Source organism: Bufo bufo, chromosome 5, assembly GCF_905171765.1.
Source record: "Bufo bufo chromosome 5, aBufBuf1.1, whole genome shotgun sequence".
Classification (NCBI taxonomy): domain Eukaryota; kingdom Metazoa; phylum Chordata; class Amphibia; order Anura; family Bufonidae; genus Bufo; species Bufo bufo.
In genome coordinates this window covers 369,107,402-369,124,991 of record NC_053393.1, presented here as the reverse complement: position 1 = coordinate 369,124,991, position 17,590 = coordinate 369,107,402, and the positions used below count along the sequence as shown (strand labels likewise).

Below are 17,590 nucleotides of genomic sequence, written 5' to 3'. Positions count from 1 at the left end.
CGCACTCAGATGCCATGGTCAGGAATGACCATGGCATCTGAGGGGTTAAATGTCAGTGATCGTCATTACTGCCGGTTGCGGACATGAGCCGCAGGTGTTTGCTATAAGAAGCAGGCGGCCACCCGCGTCTATGGCACCCGCAGCGCTCAGGAGCGTGTGCCATCTTTAAAGACCCGGCCAGCGCCGTACTATTACGCCGCTGGTCGGGAAGGGGTTAAAGAATATGTTATGTTGAGTATGATGCTTGATCTGCAGGTAGCATGTCATGAAGCAGGAGGAGCCGAACAGATTGATATATAATTCTATGGGCAAAGAATCAATATAACTTGTGTTTCATTCATTTGAACATCTGCTCCTTCTGTGCTTACGGGTCAGTTGGGAGGTCCTATCAGTGACTGACTGCTATCTCTCTATGACTATGCAAGGGGAAATCTGTCAGTCACATGTAGAAGATGGCAGAGCAATATTAGGGTCCTTACATATATAAATTTGGCTCTGTCAGTTTTTACCAATAAAAAAGCACCAGAATACCTCTGCAGGTGTTCTTTTTTGCCACGTGCAGTTTTTGTGGCATTTTTTCTGACTTTTTTGCCTACAGTGGGGAACATCAATGTTTTTACTCCACAATAGTGTTGTAAAAAAGTTGCAGATTACAGCGCATCCCATATGTGCGCCATAATTTGTGACTTTTCAAGCTTCTAGGCACTTTTCCAAAGTGCTGAGGGAAGAAGGGTTGGGGCTTGCCTGGTTCGCCCGATTTACTCTAACTTTCACCAGAATGTGTTGGAAGGTATAGCTGAAGTCTGCGCCAGCCTGTAGCTAGTGTAGATTTCCATTTCTGGTGCATCTGGCTCCTCTTAAATTAGGCGCATCTCACGCTAGTGTAGGGAGAGCAAGACTGGCATATCCCCCAGTGTGTCTTAGCACTAGCGTTTTTTTATGTTTTTCACTATAGAGAAGGTTTGTTAAAAAGCCCAGAAAAATGCCAAAAGCTGCAGCATGCTGGGTTTTTGAAAAGAAACAAAAAGGACAAAAAATCGCCACCTAATGAACATAAATAGAAATAGCAAAAAAAAAAACACTTGTGCGTCCTGGTTTTTTATATTTCCCATAGACCTTCAGCGAACACCTGGAGCTGGCGGTTTTACAGCAACAAAATGCAAAAGTGCAGAAAAACGGCAGAAAAAAAGCTGTGAAGGCAACTTTAAACGGAAGCTGTCACCACAAAAATGCAGTGTAATCTGCCAGCAACATCTTACAGAACAGAAGAAGCTGAGCAGATTCACAGTTTTGTGGAAAAGATTCAGTTTAACATCTCTTTCATTAATTTAAATTCCTGCTCATTCTGGGCTTTGAAGTCAAGGAGGCGGTCCTATCAGTGACTGACAGCTATGTCTGTATGCACTGTCATAACCTTGACTACAAAGCCCAGAATGAGCAGAAATTTAAATGCATGAAATACAAGTTTTACTGAATTTTCCCACATTTATTTATCAATCTGCTCAGCTTCACCTGCTGTATAACATACTGACTGCAGCTTAGACACCAAATTCAGTGTGACAGGTTCCCTTTGAGCATTATTTCATAGAAATACACTGGAGATTCTGCACACAGCAGGCAAAGTAGTACAGACAGAGCGAGTCAGGGAAGTCTTATACTCTCCAGCTTATCATTTTATGGACTCACCCACTGTATTTCTTCACTTCGGTGTAACAGAAAAGGAAGAAATAATATCCTCAACTGCACGCTATAAGTGGAGGCAGAGCTTAGTAGGGAGGAAAATTGGTTTTAATCCTGGTAGGAGGGATATGATGAATGCAGATATTAGGATTATATAGGATATATTACAGCACTGCATATGTAACTTCTTTGTGTTGTATGAACGAATGAGAAATGCTGCAGCATGATTCTATACACAGGAGACAGGGAGCACAAAAGTATAAAGGGGGTCATTTTCTATTATTAAATAGAAATTCACCTAAATTAAGCGTGATTATGGCGCAAAGGCCCTTTATGGCACAATCTGTGACTTTTCCCGCTCACGCCAGGTCTAAAAAAGTGAGCGTGTCGTTGGGGGGCAGGGGACGGGCCGGCAGACCCTTCTCATTTACCATTTTCTTTGCCTGTTTTAGGCGTAGAAAATAGTCTAAACGTAAGACAGCGAGGAAGCTGTCTTTCATTTAGAAGAGGCAGTGGATCTGCTAAAGTTATGCAGCCTCTACATAACTTTGGCGGATTCGTCGCCAGCGCAGGGCTTTATTAAGACCAGCATATAAAATGCCGGTTTTAATAAATGTGCCCCAAAATCTTTAAGCTCATTGCACATATTAAAAAATCGCGGCACGCTAAGGTCCTGCCTGACATTGGGTTTCGCCTTCGCTGCTTTTTCTGGAGCATACAAGGCGTGCCGCATGTCAGTCTCTAAATAGCCACTTTCAGTTACCTATTAATACAGCCACTACATAAAAATCTTCACTATCCGCTTAGTTCCACATAGTCCAATATTTGATAAGAAATCCATTCCATATTTTCCCAGTATCAGGATTTTATGTCTTAAGCTTTTTATGTCATGGTTCCAGATATACCGATACACCACATTTACATTTCCACTGCCGAACCACTCCAGTTTTTTTATTATTCCAAAATCTTTCTCAATACAATCCCCATCCCAAATTCTCCTCCATCAACATTTGTATTTACAGAATCTTCCACTTTTCTTTTTTAATACTCCCCCCAACAAAAACCCATATATAACCCAACGTCCGATCATGTGATACGACTTAACCAATATCAATGCTCACTTTTCTAGCAATACTCAATGCCACCTAGTGGCCAATGTTGGAATCGCCCCTTTATTTTCCTCTCAGCTCTTGCATATATGTTAGCTATTGCACACTAATTCACCATCAGCATACGCCACCTTCTCTTCATAAAAACCTAGCACATATTATATTTACTAATTATTGCTTTTTTATAACCTATACTTTATTTTTTATTTTATATATTATATAGTTAACCCAAAAAGCATTTTAATTCAATCCACTAGGTGTCAGTGTGTTTAATCTGTGTATCCAGAAAACGTCTCTCGTGGAACTAGACCAGTTAACATGTGTAAATGCATATTCTTAAAAAGATAATATTGTAATGAAGGGAACATTATTCAGATACATTGGGAGAGGTGGATTCTGAAATGGGGAGACATGTTGCTGGGGTTGTCCTTGAGGGTGGGATTTTTTGTTTTGTTTCACCTCATTGTGCTCTACTACTATGTGCACACCACTCTACTATTCATTTTTTCATTTGTGCTTTTCCATCTATTTGTTTTTAGAGAAGGTGTGAATTTTACCTAACCGTTGAGCATTTTAGCGTACTGCCCATGGAGACAAACACAGTGGACATACTAAACTGGTAAGTAGTCAGTCCTACTCTGTATTTATTTAAAGGGGTTACCTTGTCACAGACATTTGTAGCAAATTGTTAGCTTATACAACAGATATCTGATCATCAGTGGTCTGACACATGACCAAGAAAAAAATGGCAACGACACTAGGGAAGTGTTGTTCAACTTCATGTGCAGTCAGGTACTCTTTGCTGTTTCTGGGCAGTTGTAATGTCGGCTATTGGCTGCAAAAGGATAAAGCAACTCATGAACACGACCGTAGCCTGTTTTGCAGTGCGCAAATTGCAGATCTGCAAAATGCTAGAACAGTCCTATCCTTGTCTGTCATGTGAACAAGAATAGGACATGTTTAGTGTTGAGCGAAGCAAGCTTCGGATGCTTCTTCCGAAGTCGCTTCGTTCAAAACTTCAGAATAATACTGTACGGAGATTCGTCTCCGTACAGTATTAGAATGTATGGGCTCTGATGAGCCGAAGTAAGTTATTCACAAGGTTGCGCTTGACTTCTTTGAACAACTTCGGTAGTTGATTCTTAAAGTGGAAAACCACTTTAAAACCTGAAAGCGAACTCTGCTTCAGTTCCGACTAGTACCTCGGAACCAAAGCTGAGTTCAGTTTAAGTTTTAAAGTGGTTTTCCACTATAAAAATCAACTGCCAAAGTTATACAACGAAGTGTTGCGCGTCTGTGTGAATAACTTACTTCGGCTCGTTGGAGCCCGTACATTCTTATACTGTACGGAGACGGATCTCCGTACAGTATTATTCCAATGTTTTGAACAAAGCGACTTCGGATGAAGCTTCCGAAGCTCACTTCGCTCAGCACTAGACATGTGCTATATTTTTGCGGCTGGAATGGAACAGATATACTAAAGCGGACAGCACACAGTGTGCTGTCCACATCTTTTGCGGCCCCATTGAAGTGGATCGGATGCAGACAAAAACAACGTTCATGTGCATGAGCACACGAACCACTACTGCCACTGTATTCTAGCAGCCAGTAGGGGTAACAGTGATCCAACCCCCCTGTCAATTGATGACTTATTCCTAGCAATATGCTACTAATGTCATTGATGAGACAACCCCTTTTATTCACTATAAGGCTACCTGCACACAGGTGCAGGCTGTCAAATTTCTGTGATGATTTTGGTGCGTTTCCACACCAAAAAAACGCATGTGTTTTGCCACAGATCTCCCCCTTGCATTCAGTAGGGTGAAATCCGCACAAAAATTTACATGCTGCAGATTTCAAAATCCACATGGTCGGAGTATTTCCACACGGAACTAAAAGCAGAGTGTACATGAGATTTGTCTAGTCTCATACACTTTGCTGGTAGTGTATTATGCTGTGTTTTTTCTGCACAAGTATCTGCGCTGAAAAAAAACATGCATAATCGGCAATATGTGCAGGCAGCCTAATATTATTATCATCATGAGATCGCCGATTATTTTCTGTTGGATGACATTTATGTACTATGATATTCTGTAAATTAATAGTTATTTACTATGTTCCTTTAGTAACATGGAGCCAGGAGTGCAGAAGAAGATCAAGGAATTGTGGCAGTAAGTTTCATTTTTTCATTGCCTTCCCCAGCTCTGTTCTGCACTGTTGTTTTGATGCTGCTAGTGCTTGCCGTGGGTTAGATTACCAGTGTGAAAGACTACAGAGTTTCCTATTGGACTTATTTTGAAAAATCGCCCCTCTGTTTAGATATTGCTGTTACATACTTGTTATGACACCCATTTGTGTTCATTTAATTCCCTCTCAGAATGTCATGTTCAGTACTGGTAAAAGGACATAAAAATTAGCTACACGTCATTTATGCCCACCAGCACTGGACATATTAGATGGACCTTGGACTCACCATTTAAACTGTTAATAATGTTCTGGGTACACACCCCTGCAGATAGGGAAACTGTACATACATTTTTTATATGCAGAGTCAGTGGTCACAGTCATGTACATCTGGTAACTGCGTAATTTTAGCTATTTAGTAAAACATTGGGTGCTATGAGGTAAGTAACAACATACATGATATTTGGTAATTTTATATATAACTTAGGAGCGTAAGATATAAAATGTTCCCAACATGCAGTTAAGGCTACTTTCACACCAGCGTTTTTGCTGGATCCTTCATGGTTCAGCAAAAACGCTTCCGTTCTGATAATACAACCATCTATATCCGTTATGAACAGATCCTGTTGTATTATCTTTAACGTAGCCAATACGGATCCGTCATGAACTCCATTGAAAGTCAGTGGGGGACTGAAACGGACACGGAAAGAAAATACATTTGTGTGCATAAGGCCTCACTCTTTTATTAAAGAAAAGAAGATTAAAAAAAATCGCTTGTACAAGCAATTTTTTTTCTTTAATACAATTGATTGCCCGTCTGGAGAGGTGGCACCTTTACTCCAAGTGACGTGGACTGTAAGACCCTTGCTGCTGATCTGTACTAATGTAGTTGTTGTAGCTGAACACCAGGTGACCACCTCCAATTTGTGCTCATTTCTCTACACACTGTCACAGCGGGTATTATTCGATTTTGCCCTCTGCCTCATTTTTTATTTAGCTTGTTTCAGTCTGACAGGTTTGCCAAGTGGTGCATGGATTTCTGTCTTTTCTTTATGCACGGCCGAACAACTGGAGTAATCTGCACCAAATTTCGCATATAGGTACATCAGGTTTCAGCTCTCTAGGACCTACCAACCTTTTCATGATATATTTACAAAAAAGCAATTATGACACCATGACATGACCTGTATTAGCCAATGCAAGCTCGTAGGTCCTTCATTCTTAGACTTACTGACAAAAACACAGATCACAGGACCCCTATTTGGCCAGTTGTAGCTTGCAGGTTCTTCATTCTAAGTATCACTGATTTACACACAGTTGTACATCAGGTTTCCATAAAAACCCAACCATTTTTCTTCACTGCAGTAGGGCCAATGTGAACATCATGGCGGCACGGTAGATGTCACTGTTATGACTGCACTGTTAACTGTTATGGGGCACTGTGGATGTTACTGTTATGGGGGCGCTTTGGACGCCAATGTTGTATGGGCACTGTGGATGTGACTTTATGTGACCACTCTGGGTGGCACTGTTATGTAATACTGTGGATATCACTGTTATCACTACTGTTATGGGCCACTGTGGATGTCACTGTTATAGCAGGCTCTGTGGATGTCACGCTAATGAGTGAGGATGTCACTGTTATGGGAGCACTATGGATGTCACTATTATAAGATGTCACTGTAAATGACACTGTTATGGGGGGCACTGTGGATATCTTTTAACCACACACACAGACAACAAACTAAATAGACCCGTGCAAAGCCAGCTAATTCTGCCAGTTAACATATACAGGTATATTGGTAATGAGGAGTTTAGACTACTACATGTTTCTGTGCTGATGTTACTGGCACTGCCATGTCTTCACATGTTATGGTAGGTAACTACTCGGACCTAACCACACCTTCTCGTTCAATTTTCATCCCACATCATGCTTGTCAGCCACAATTGTAATGGGGTTCGTATTCCCATTTACAAATCCAATGTATTTTATTGCCGACTTATCTGAATTGTTATTGTAAATCTGTAGCTTAGTACATTTTTACTTTTTCTTGCAGGAACTACATGACAGAGCTTGAAATGAATGAGAATTTAACCGATATGAACTTATCTGGTCAGTATTTTTCTGCAGTGTTTACCCAGGCAGATCTCTATTACTTACATAATCCGGAGAGGGAGAAGAAAAACTTTGCAAGCTGCTTGTACCAGTGAAGAAGAGTAATATAGAGGTGTGCAGGTTTATAATTCATTATTTGATGCAAGAATAACGCATTTCGGGGCCAAGCAGCCTCCTTCGTCAGTTTCACATCAATACCTGTTTGGACCCGAAACTCGTTATTCTGGTATCAAATAAAGAAGTATAAACCTCCACACCTCTATATTATATTTTACTCCTCTTCACAGGTACAAGCAGCGCATTAAGTTTTCCTTCTCCCAGTCAGACTTTACTTTAGGAATTTGACATTGGAAGGAAACTCACAGTTTCTTAGGGGCGATGTAAAACAGTCATGATGTTCAGCTCATCACTTTCGTTTCCTTCTTGTAAATAACGTATAGGATTTACGCAGGGTTACATTTTTATTTATGAATCGTGTATATTGGAGAACACTAAGCTTGAGTTATGCATTTTTTTACACTTAATATTTCTTTGTAGTGCAGTGCAGGCCATTATAGCATAGTAAGTATAGTATATATGATATAGTTTTTGACTGTGTACATTTACTTTCGGCCCCATCCCACTTTGTTATATGAATGTGCTCAGTTTGGACTAATTTGCCTTTCATTTTGTTAGACGTGTCTCTTACCCAGTTACTGATGGTTGCAAGTGAAGAGAAATTTCACACTTTGAAATCCATCGCTGAAAAGTGTCTTGAGCTTGACCCATTGGCTACTCAAGATAATCCACCACAGCTCCGAACTTTTTGGAGTATAGAGAGAACAAGAAGCAAGGTACACTTAATCTTGCTATGTCATTTTCCTATATTTTATCAATACTTTCCATAACGTAAAAATAATAATTGTGGTTAAAATGTTCTTTTCCATTACACACCTAATCTAAATCTTCACCAGCACACTGTACTTCTAGTTTCATTTATATATTGTAGGTGGTGATGGTGATGGGCTTGCCAATATTCATAATCCAAGTGTGTCCTTGCATTCTCTTCCGTTTTTCGGATATTGTAGCATAGACATGCCAAGAGTCTGTGCCTCATGACATGAAGTTAAAGAGAGACTTGGACTCTTCTAAGCAACCATATTCAGCACAAAGAACATTGGTGTGAAACTCCTATAATAATAATTATAGGTGCTGGCAGATTCAACAGAAGGGAGATGCTCCCTGCGTCTGAGAGAAATGCATCTATCTGTGCAGCTAAAGAGGGGAATAATTAGACTGAAAAAGATATTAGGAAAGCCCAAATATACATATCCCTTCACAGTTATGATTGCATAATTGCTGTGCTTCTTTGTTCAAACTTTTACATTAGACTGTAATCCCTTGATGACCACTGTACATGTATGGCGGATGTCACCACTTTAAAGATGGTGCCTGCTCGTGTCACTGGGTTACTGCTTTTTCAAACAGAGACGTGGGGCGGATGTACACGATCAGCCCTAAGGCTGATCGCATATATTCAATCCCTCAGATGCCATGGTCAAATGTGACCACACCATCTGAAGAAGCTGGAGCGCATGGCTGAGATCGGGGAACCTGTTATATTACAGTGATAACCTGGTGCCTCAAGGAGACTATTAAAATATTACAAATAACAACAACAATATAACAATATTTATCGCAAACGGTAAAATGGAAAATAAATATCAAAATGGCCCATTCACCGCTTTTTGGTCTCTTCACGTCCCACAAAATCTTTTAATAAAAAGTGATCAAAAAGTCGTACACACCCCAAAATAGTATCAATGAAAAGTACAGATCACAGCTCTGTGCACATAACTACAGAAAAGTTATAGGGGTCAGAATATGCCGCAAGTTTTAAAACGCAAGAAAAACTATACATATGTGGTATCTCAGTATTCGTACTGACCTGCAGAATGAAAGTAACAGGTCAGTTCTACCGCATAGGGAACGCTGTAAAAACAAAACCCATAAAACTGTTCCCCACTGCTCCCCACTATATTATATGTAATATTAAATAATGGAATTAGAAAGTGCAACTTGTCCAGCAAAAAACAAGCTCTCATAAGGCTTTGTGAACCGAAAAATAAAAAAGTTATGGCTCTGGGAAGGCAGGGAGTGAAAAAAGAAAACACAGAAATAGAAAAACCAAGGTCCTCTAAGGGTTAACATATGTATAGTTATAGGTTAGGCTAGGGCTATAGCTAGAATTTTTTTTTTATATCTTTCACTAAAAAAATATTCAGAAATCGCTTTCCATAGAAACATTTCTAATCTCTCAAAATCTCTAGTGATTTCATTTTTTTTGTCAGCTACATGCGTGGATTTCCAGGCACATTTGAAAATGTAATAAGAAAATTGCTTGAAAGCTTCTTAAACATTGCACATTGAGGTTTAGATTACTCTATAAAAAGTGTAATGAGTGCTATTACATGTAGCGGCCATAGGGCACAGGTGTGCTGCACAATGTGGTTTTCCTGCAAATTGACAAATTTTTGTTTCTCCGCATGCTACATGAAATAGCAACCTAAGGCCTCATGCACACGACCGTTGTTGTGTTCCGTGTCCGTTGTTCCGTTTTCCGTGATTTTCTGCGGACCCATTGACTTTTAATGGGTCCGTTGAAAACTCGGAAAATGCACCGTTTGTCACCCGCGTCCGTGATCCGTGTTTCCAGTCCGTCAAAAAAATAGGACTTGTCCTATTTTTTTCACGGACAACGGTTCGCGGACCCATTCAAGTCAATGGGTCCGTGAAAAAAAACACGGAGGCACACAAGATTGTCATCCGCGTCCGTGATCCGTGTCCGTTTTTTTCCTATCATTTGCAAGGCAAACTTGACTTAGATTTTTTTTCCACTTTTCATGTCTGGTGATCCTCCAAAAATCAAGGAAGACACACGGAAACAAAAATGGAAATGGATCACGGAACAACGGAACCCTGTTTTGCAGACTGTGAAAAAATACTGTCGTGTGCATGAGGCCTTATACTGAGAAATTGTCTTTGCGTCCCCACCTTTGATCCATATGTAGCTGGTCACTATTTCATTGGCTTGAATAGAAGCTGAAAGCAACTAAATATGCATTGGACCCCCTAGTAGAACAGTCCATAAAAGCAACTTTCACACATTTTTGTCATAAGCATGAAACGTTTCTTTTTTTTCAGGAGACTACAGAAAGATTCGTTATCCCTGTAGATTTGCTTCTTATTCCTCCACATGAGGAAGCAGTTCTGGAAGAGATGGCAGGTACGGAATGTTTGCAGCATTGTTACCTTTTTAAAGTGTACCTCTGCCTTCAAGGCACCTGACAGAGCAGTCCTCTTATATACAGTGGTCCCTCAAGTTACAGTATTAATTGGTTCCAGGAAAACCATTGTATGTTGAAACCATTGTAAGTTGAGTAATTCGTTCCAAAACCCCAAAATGTCATCCAGGATAAGAGAAAATGAAGATTTAAGAAAAAATAAGCAGCTCAAACAAGTCCTTACATATAACAGTCAAGAATAGCTGCTAACTAGCAACTAATCCAGCCTTGATTGGTCTGAGGCATTGTATGTTGAGTCTGGTTTCAACTTACGATGGGTCAGAAAAGACCATTGTATGTTAAAAATATTGTATCCTGAAGCCATTGTGTCTTGAGGGATCATTGTATTGGGAATAATACACACTAGTAGGGGAGCAGTCAATGCAGCCAGCCTGTGGTAGAGCTATAGACTGTTTTACTATAGGCTGCCCATTTTTATTTCCCACTGATGACAACAGCAATCATATTAATAATAATGTAAATTGCTGTTTTCACAATTTCCTAACAGAACTCCCAGTACGTCATGGTGCGCCAAGTGGTTAGTGGTCCGAGAAATATTAGCTCAATACTGGGAAGAAGGGTTTGTTCCTGCTGGTATATTACATACTTGTACTGTATATAGTTATGGCTCAGGAAATACTTTCTTTATGATAAAAATATACATATTTATCCAGTATACTTTCTGCATCAATTTCTCACAGTTTTTAAGATCTAGGAACCTTTATTGATCGCTGGTCATGTAATGGACACACTGGTGCATGGCACGTTATAAAAGATAGCTCTGATAACTGTACGGTAAGCAGTCCTGCATCGGTGTGTCCATCATTTGTAAATATATCTTTGTCCAAATCAATGTTCTCTTCCCTCAAAAAAACATGTTTTTATAAATATGCTAATTGAGCTGAAAAGAGTCCAAGGGGCTGTACTTATCCATGCTGGAGCCCACCTGCGCCCATCAGCAGTGATCCCTGCTCCTCCCCTCCTCTTCTTCTCTCTACTTCCGAGCTGCAGTGACATCATGCTGCCGCTCCAAATCTTGTGCAGGCGCACATTCCCTTTCTGTGTGCACCCGCTCAGTCTGGCATGCGCCAGCGAGATTTGGAGCGCCAGCACGATGACATTGCCACAGCTAGGAGGTGGAGAGAAGAAGAGGAGAAGGAAGCAGGGATCACTGCTGATGGGCGTGAGTGGGCTCCAGCATGGATAAGTACAGCCCCTTGGGCTCTTTTCAACCTAATTAGCATATTTAGAAAAACATAGTTTTTGGGGATAGAGAACATAGATTTTTACATAAAAGTATACTTACTGATGACTATAGCAGAGCTACAATGCCATACAAACAGGTAAGAACAGACTAGGGTGGTGACACATTCCCTTCTAAGTGATCAGATAGTAGACCTTTTAAATCTAACAGTTTGTGTAACATAGCATTTTTCTAGGTATAGTATAGTCTTTATACGACCGAGATCACATATTCCTGGCCATTCATTTTGGTTTCCCTCCAGCATTTCTGTACCAACTGATGCCAGGACTGATCCCATAGTTTTCTTTGAGATCGTTCATAGCATGAAGTGCCTCAGTTTTAATGCTGATTGTCCCCTAACGCTGGACAAAAAAAGATAGCAAGCAGCATTTTTCAGATTGGTGCTTTCAGGCCATGGATGCTACACTGGTGCACCAAAGAATAAATACATCAGTTGTGTCCGACTCCAGATAAAAACAAAACTGGCTGGACACAACTTAAAGGGGTATTCTGGTTGGTTAAAGTTGTCCCCTATCTACATGATCGGTGGAGGGTCCTACCACTGACCTGCTCCGTTCTTTTCACGGCAGCTGCAGGGGGTACGGAGCCCCCGTTGTTGTGTTCGGTGGGGGTCCCAGCAGTAGGTATATGTGTATTCTACGGGGAAAGCAGCTGCCAGACACCTCTGGTATTCTACAAAAGGATTGGGCAAAAATATTCATTTCTCCTGATACTGCTTTCCTTGGACATCACTGTAGGGGGAAAGTCATAAGAGTGTTGGCCGAACCCTCCGTTCTCAGCGGGTTTGGTCTACAAAAGACTGTTGTGTATGGGAGCTTTTAGTCTTAAACTTTGGCAGTTGAGCAGACATATGGTGTGTTATATATATATATATATATATATATATATATATATATGTTTTAGGTCTTGATGGTCGAGTAACTAATTAGACTTTTTTTCCCAGAGTTCAGGTATGAAGGTCAGTGCCCCAGTGAAGTTGCAGAATCTTCTGAAGAAGATAATTCTTGTAAGTGTCAAATGTCCAAGGACTCATGTTCTAATTTGGTGTACCTCTCGTGTGCTGTGCTCAGGAGGCTAATTACAGTGTTTATGCTGACAACATACACAATTACATGACGGCTCTCTTCACATTACATTCATTGCTATCTGCATGGCGCTAGAATATTTATCAAGCACACAGGTTTTCACATTGAGGTGGCTAGGGGGTAAAATAAAAATGCAGGCCATATTGAGTCCTCAGGTCTGTGTATGAGGACCAGTCTATGATCGATTAGGGTTAGTGGTCAGGGGTTGTTCAGATAAGACAACCACTTTAAAGAGTAGTGATCATTCCATTGTTTATTGAAAATGACTTTTATATGTAAAATAATACTATTAATAGGAAGAAGGGCTCATGCACACGCCCATTGCTCAGCCATTCCGTGTATTGGGGACCGCAATTTGCGGTCCCCAATGCACAGGCAACATCCGTGTGGATTCCGCAAACGGATCCAGACCCAGTGCCAGTACTTCCACTGAATAAGGGCTCGTTCACCCGACCGTGCCATTTTTTTGCAGTTTCATGGGCAGGTGTGGGCAATTCCTTCATTATTTCATTCTCAATTAAGCACATAAAAGGCCTGGAGTTGATTTGAGGTGTGGTGCTTGCATTTTGAAGATTTTGCTGAGAAGTAAACATGCGGTCAAAGGAGCTCTCCATCCAGGTGAAACAAGCCATCCTTCATCTGCGAAAACAGAAAAAACCCATCTGAGAAATTGCTACACTATTAGGAGTGACAAAATCTACAGTTTGGTCCATCCTGAGAAAGAAAGAAAGCACTGGTGACCTCAACAATGCAAAAAGACCTGGACACCCACAGAAGACAACCGTGGTGGATGATCGCAGAATAATTACCGTGGTGAACGGAAAACCCTTCACAACAGCCAACCAAGTGAACAACTCTCTCCAGGATATAGGTGTATCAATATCCAAATCTACCATAAAGAGAAGACTGCATGAAAGTAATTACAGAGGGGTCACTGCACGGTGCAAGCCTCAAGAATATGAAGGCTAGATTGGACTTTGCTACAAAACATCTTAAAAAAACAGCCCACTTCTGGAAAAACATTATTTGGACAGATAAAACCAAGATCATCCTCTACTAGAATGATGGAAAGAAAAAAGTATGGTGAAGGCAAGGTACAGCTCATGATCCAAAGCATACCACATAACATAGTAACGTAGTTTATAAGGCCGAAAAAAGACATCTGTCCATCTAGTTCGGCCTGTTAATCCTACAAGTTGATCCAGAGGAAGGCAAAAAAAAAAACTATGGCCCTTTTCACACGGGCGAGTATTCCGCGCGGATGCGATGCGTGAGGTGAACGCATTCCACCCGCACTGAATACCGACCCATTCATTTCTATGGGGCTGTTCACATGAGCTGTGATTTTCACGCATCACTTATGCGTTGCGTGAAAATCGCAGCATGCTCTATATTCAGCGTTTTTCACGCAACGCAGGCCCCATAGAAGTGAATGGGGTTGCGTGAAAATCGCAAGCATCCGCAAGCAAGTGCGGATGCAGTGCGATTTTCACGCACGGTTGCTAGGAGACGATCGGGATGGAGACCCGATCATTATTATTTTCCCTTATAACATGGTTATAAGGGAAAATAATAGCATTCTGAATACAGAATGCATAGTAAACTAGCGCTGGAGGGGTTAAAAAAATAATAATAATAATTTAACTCACCTTAGTCCACTTGATCGCGTAGCCGGCATCTCCTTCTGTCTCCTTTGTTGAATAGGACCTGTGGTGACCTGCTGTAGCGCTGGCCAATCGCAGCGCTCAGCTCATAGCCTGGCTATGAGCTGAGCGCTGCGATTGGCCAGCGCTACAGCATAGGAGAAAGAGACGCCGGCAGGTTCCCCTGGGTGGAGCCTAACTATGAACATACCGGAGGCTATAACCGGAGAACGGAGCGGTGCCCGGGGATAACAGTAAGTGCAGGGGGATCCCTGGGCGCCGCTCTACACGTCTGTATAGTCAGTTTAGATACTTTATTCTGGTGAAAGGTCCTCTTTAAGTACAGTTACAGGACCTTTGATGACGTCACTCCGGTCATCACATGGTACGTCACATGATCTTTTACCATGGTGATGGATCATGTGATGACCGGAGTGACGTCATCAAAGGTCCTGTAACTGTATTTAATGCTCACCACAGGTCCTATTCAACAAAGGAGACAGAAGGAGATGCCGGGCCGCGATCAAGTGGACTAAGGTGAGTTAAATTTATTTTTATTTTTTTTAACCTCTCCAGCGCTGTTTTACTTTGCATTCTGTATTGAGAATGCTATTATTTTCCCTTATAACCATGTTATAAGGGAAAATAATACAATCTACAGAACACCGATCCTTCACAGAAGTTCGGGTACCAAACATGCGCGGGTGTTCCCGCAACGCACCCGCACATTTTCCTGCAACGCCCGTGTGAAAGGGGCCTAAGAGGTAGAAGCCAATTTTCTCCACTCCCGGCTCCAATCAGTAACTCCCTGGATCAACGACCCCTCTCTAGTAGCTATAGCCTGTAATATTATTACACTCCAGAAATACATCCAGGCCCCTCTTGAACTCTTTTAGTGAACTCACCATCACCACCTCCTCAGGCAGAGAGTTCCATAGTCTCACTGCTCTTACCGTAAAGAATCCTCTTTTATGTTTGTGTACATAGATCTTTGTACTGACCCCTGATATATTTATACATAGTTATTAGATATCCCCTCAGTCGTCTTTTTTCTAAAGTGAATAACCCTAATTTTGATAATCTTTCAGGGTACTGTAGTTGCCCCATTCCAGTTATTACCTTAGTTGCCCTCCTCTGAACCCTCTCCAGCTCTGCTATGTCTGCCTTGTTCACAGGAGCCCAGAACTGTACACAGTACTCCATGTGTGGTCTGACTAGCGATTTGTAAAGTGGTAGGACTATGTTCTTATCACGGGTATCTATGCAGCTTTTGATGCAACCCATTATCTTATTGGCCTTGGCATCATCTGTAAAACACAGCGGAGGCAGTGTGATGGCTTGGCCTTGCATGGCTGTCAATGGCACTGGGTCCCTAGTGTATATTGATGATATGACACAGGACAGAAGCAGCCGGATGAATTCTGGGGTTTTCAGAGACATACTGTGTGCTCAAATGCAGCCAAACTGATTGGTCAGCATTTCTTAATACAGATAGACCCAAAACATAAAGCCAAAGCAACCCAGGAGTTTATTAAAGCAAAGAAGTGGAATATTCTTGAATGGCCAAGTCAGTCATCTGATCTGAACCCAATAGAGCATGCATTTCACGTGTTAAAGACTAAACTTCAGACAGAAAGGCCCACAAACGGCAACTGAAAACCGCTGCAGTAAAGGCCTGGCAGAGCATTAAAAAGGAGGAAACACAGCGTCGGGTGATGTCCATGAGTTCAAGACTTCAGGCAGTCATTACCAACAAAGGGTTTTCAACTTAACATTTTATTTACAATTATGTAATTTGTCCAATTACTTTTGAGCCCCTGAAATAAAGGGATTGAGTTTAAAAAAATGCTTTAGTTCCTGAAAGCTGAAAGTCTGAACTACAACTGCATCTGAATTGTTTGGTTCAAAATCCATTGTGGTAATGTACAGAACAACAACTGTATATCTTGGTTTCATTTGATGCCTATAGCGGTAAGGGGAGATATACCGGATTTTCTGCCCTGTAACCTTCCATCACCCTTTTATTTGCAGACTTGTGTAATCAAGATTTGTTTGTCTTCTACTTTGGAAAACACTTTACAGAACACTAATCCCTGGGGATCCTCTTCTACCTTTGAGACTGCCATATTTATAAGCTGTGTGTCTATATTTTTCTGTATCTAAGTAATAGAACCTCTGCTTGTACCCAGACATATGCGGTACATAATGTACTTTTTATTTTGGGAATTTGGTATTTTGTTTGATTTTGTCTACTGTTCTAAATGGTCACTGTCATTTTAAAATTACCAGAGGTCTCACAAGTCAAAGTTCTGTGTCTGTCCATCTGTTATGTGTATCCTTTCAAGATTAGCTGATTTTTTTTTTTTTCTCCCCATTGATACCCTAATGTGTCCAGCACAGCCATACAGTACAGCGTTGTCTACTCTTTCGGAGGAGACCATTGATGTCGGGCCAAGCAGTCAATCTGGAAATCCCTGGAACAAGCTAAAGTCCCTTTCTATCAGTGTTCCTCCAAGTTTGGGTGAGTAGGACAGAGGGGGAAAGAGTCTTTAGATCCAGAAGTAGATAAACTCAAACATGAAACAGCAGATTGCAAGGATACCCTTTTTAACATGTTCTTATTGAAAATATATCTCAGTGGTAAGCAAAGTACAATAAAGATATGACATAAAGAGGAAGACTTATTGTCTTTGAACTCTCCTACAGGATGCCACTCATTTATGCAGTAAGTATGACCCCCAAGCATTTATTCTTTTAGTGTTTGCTTATATCTTTGCGCAATTGACTAGCAGAGTGCTGTTACCTGTAGTTCTACGTATCCAAGTGTGTTTTAGCCAAGGTAGCGTGCACCTGCGTTCTTATATTCACTTATTGTGGAGGTGCTGGTTCGTTTATTTTTTCCCCATTGTCACTGCCACTAGGGGAGTGGCTCCCCCTGGTGGTGAGATTGAACCGTGCACCACCAGCCCATTTACCATGTGCTTTTAATTAGATAGCTTGTACAGCTGTATTCTACCCAGCCCATACTGCAGGCTCACAACCTGGGAGAGGCATGTGTAGGATGCAGCTTGGTACTACTTTGCCCAGATTGTAGGCTGTAAGCCCAGGAGAGGCATGTCAGAGTAGGACCCATCTGATTAGAAGCGACCTTGACGACCGGTAGATGGGCCCGAAATATTTTTGATC

The 17,590-nt window shown here is 41.3% G+C and overlaps 1 protein-coding gene across 2 annotated transcripts in view; it reads left to right on the top strand.

The window, feature by feature from the left end:
- The window catches only part of ACD (ACD shelterin complex subunit and telomerase recruitment factor), a 67,680-nt gene that overhangs the window by 25,459 nt on the left and 24,631 nt on the right, over window positions 1-17,590 (top strand). For both annotated transcript variants that reach the window (XM_040431974.1, XM_040431975.1), the window contains 7 exons: window positions 3,329-3,408; window positions 4,916-4,960; window positions 7,031-7,086; window positions 7,765-7,922; window positions 10,273-10,354; window positions 12,620-12,682; window positions 16,800-16,925. In XM_040431974.1, the coding sequence (XP_040287908.1) occupies window positions 3,329-3,408; window positions 4,916-4,960; window positions 7,031-7,086; window positions 7,765-7,922; window positions 10,273-10,354; window positions 12,620-12,682; window positions 16,800-16,925 (610 nt within the window). The remainder of the gene's footprint in view (window positions 1-3,328; window positions 3,409-4,915; window positions 4,961-7,030; window positions 7,087-7,764; window positions 7,923-10,272; window positions 10,355-12,619; window positions 12,683-16,799; window positions 16,926-17,590) is intronic.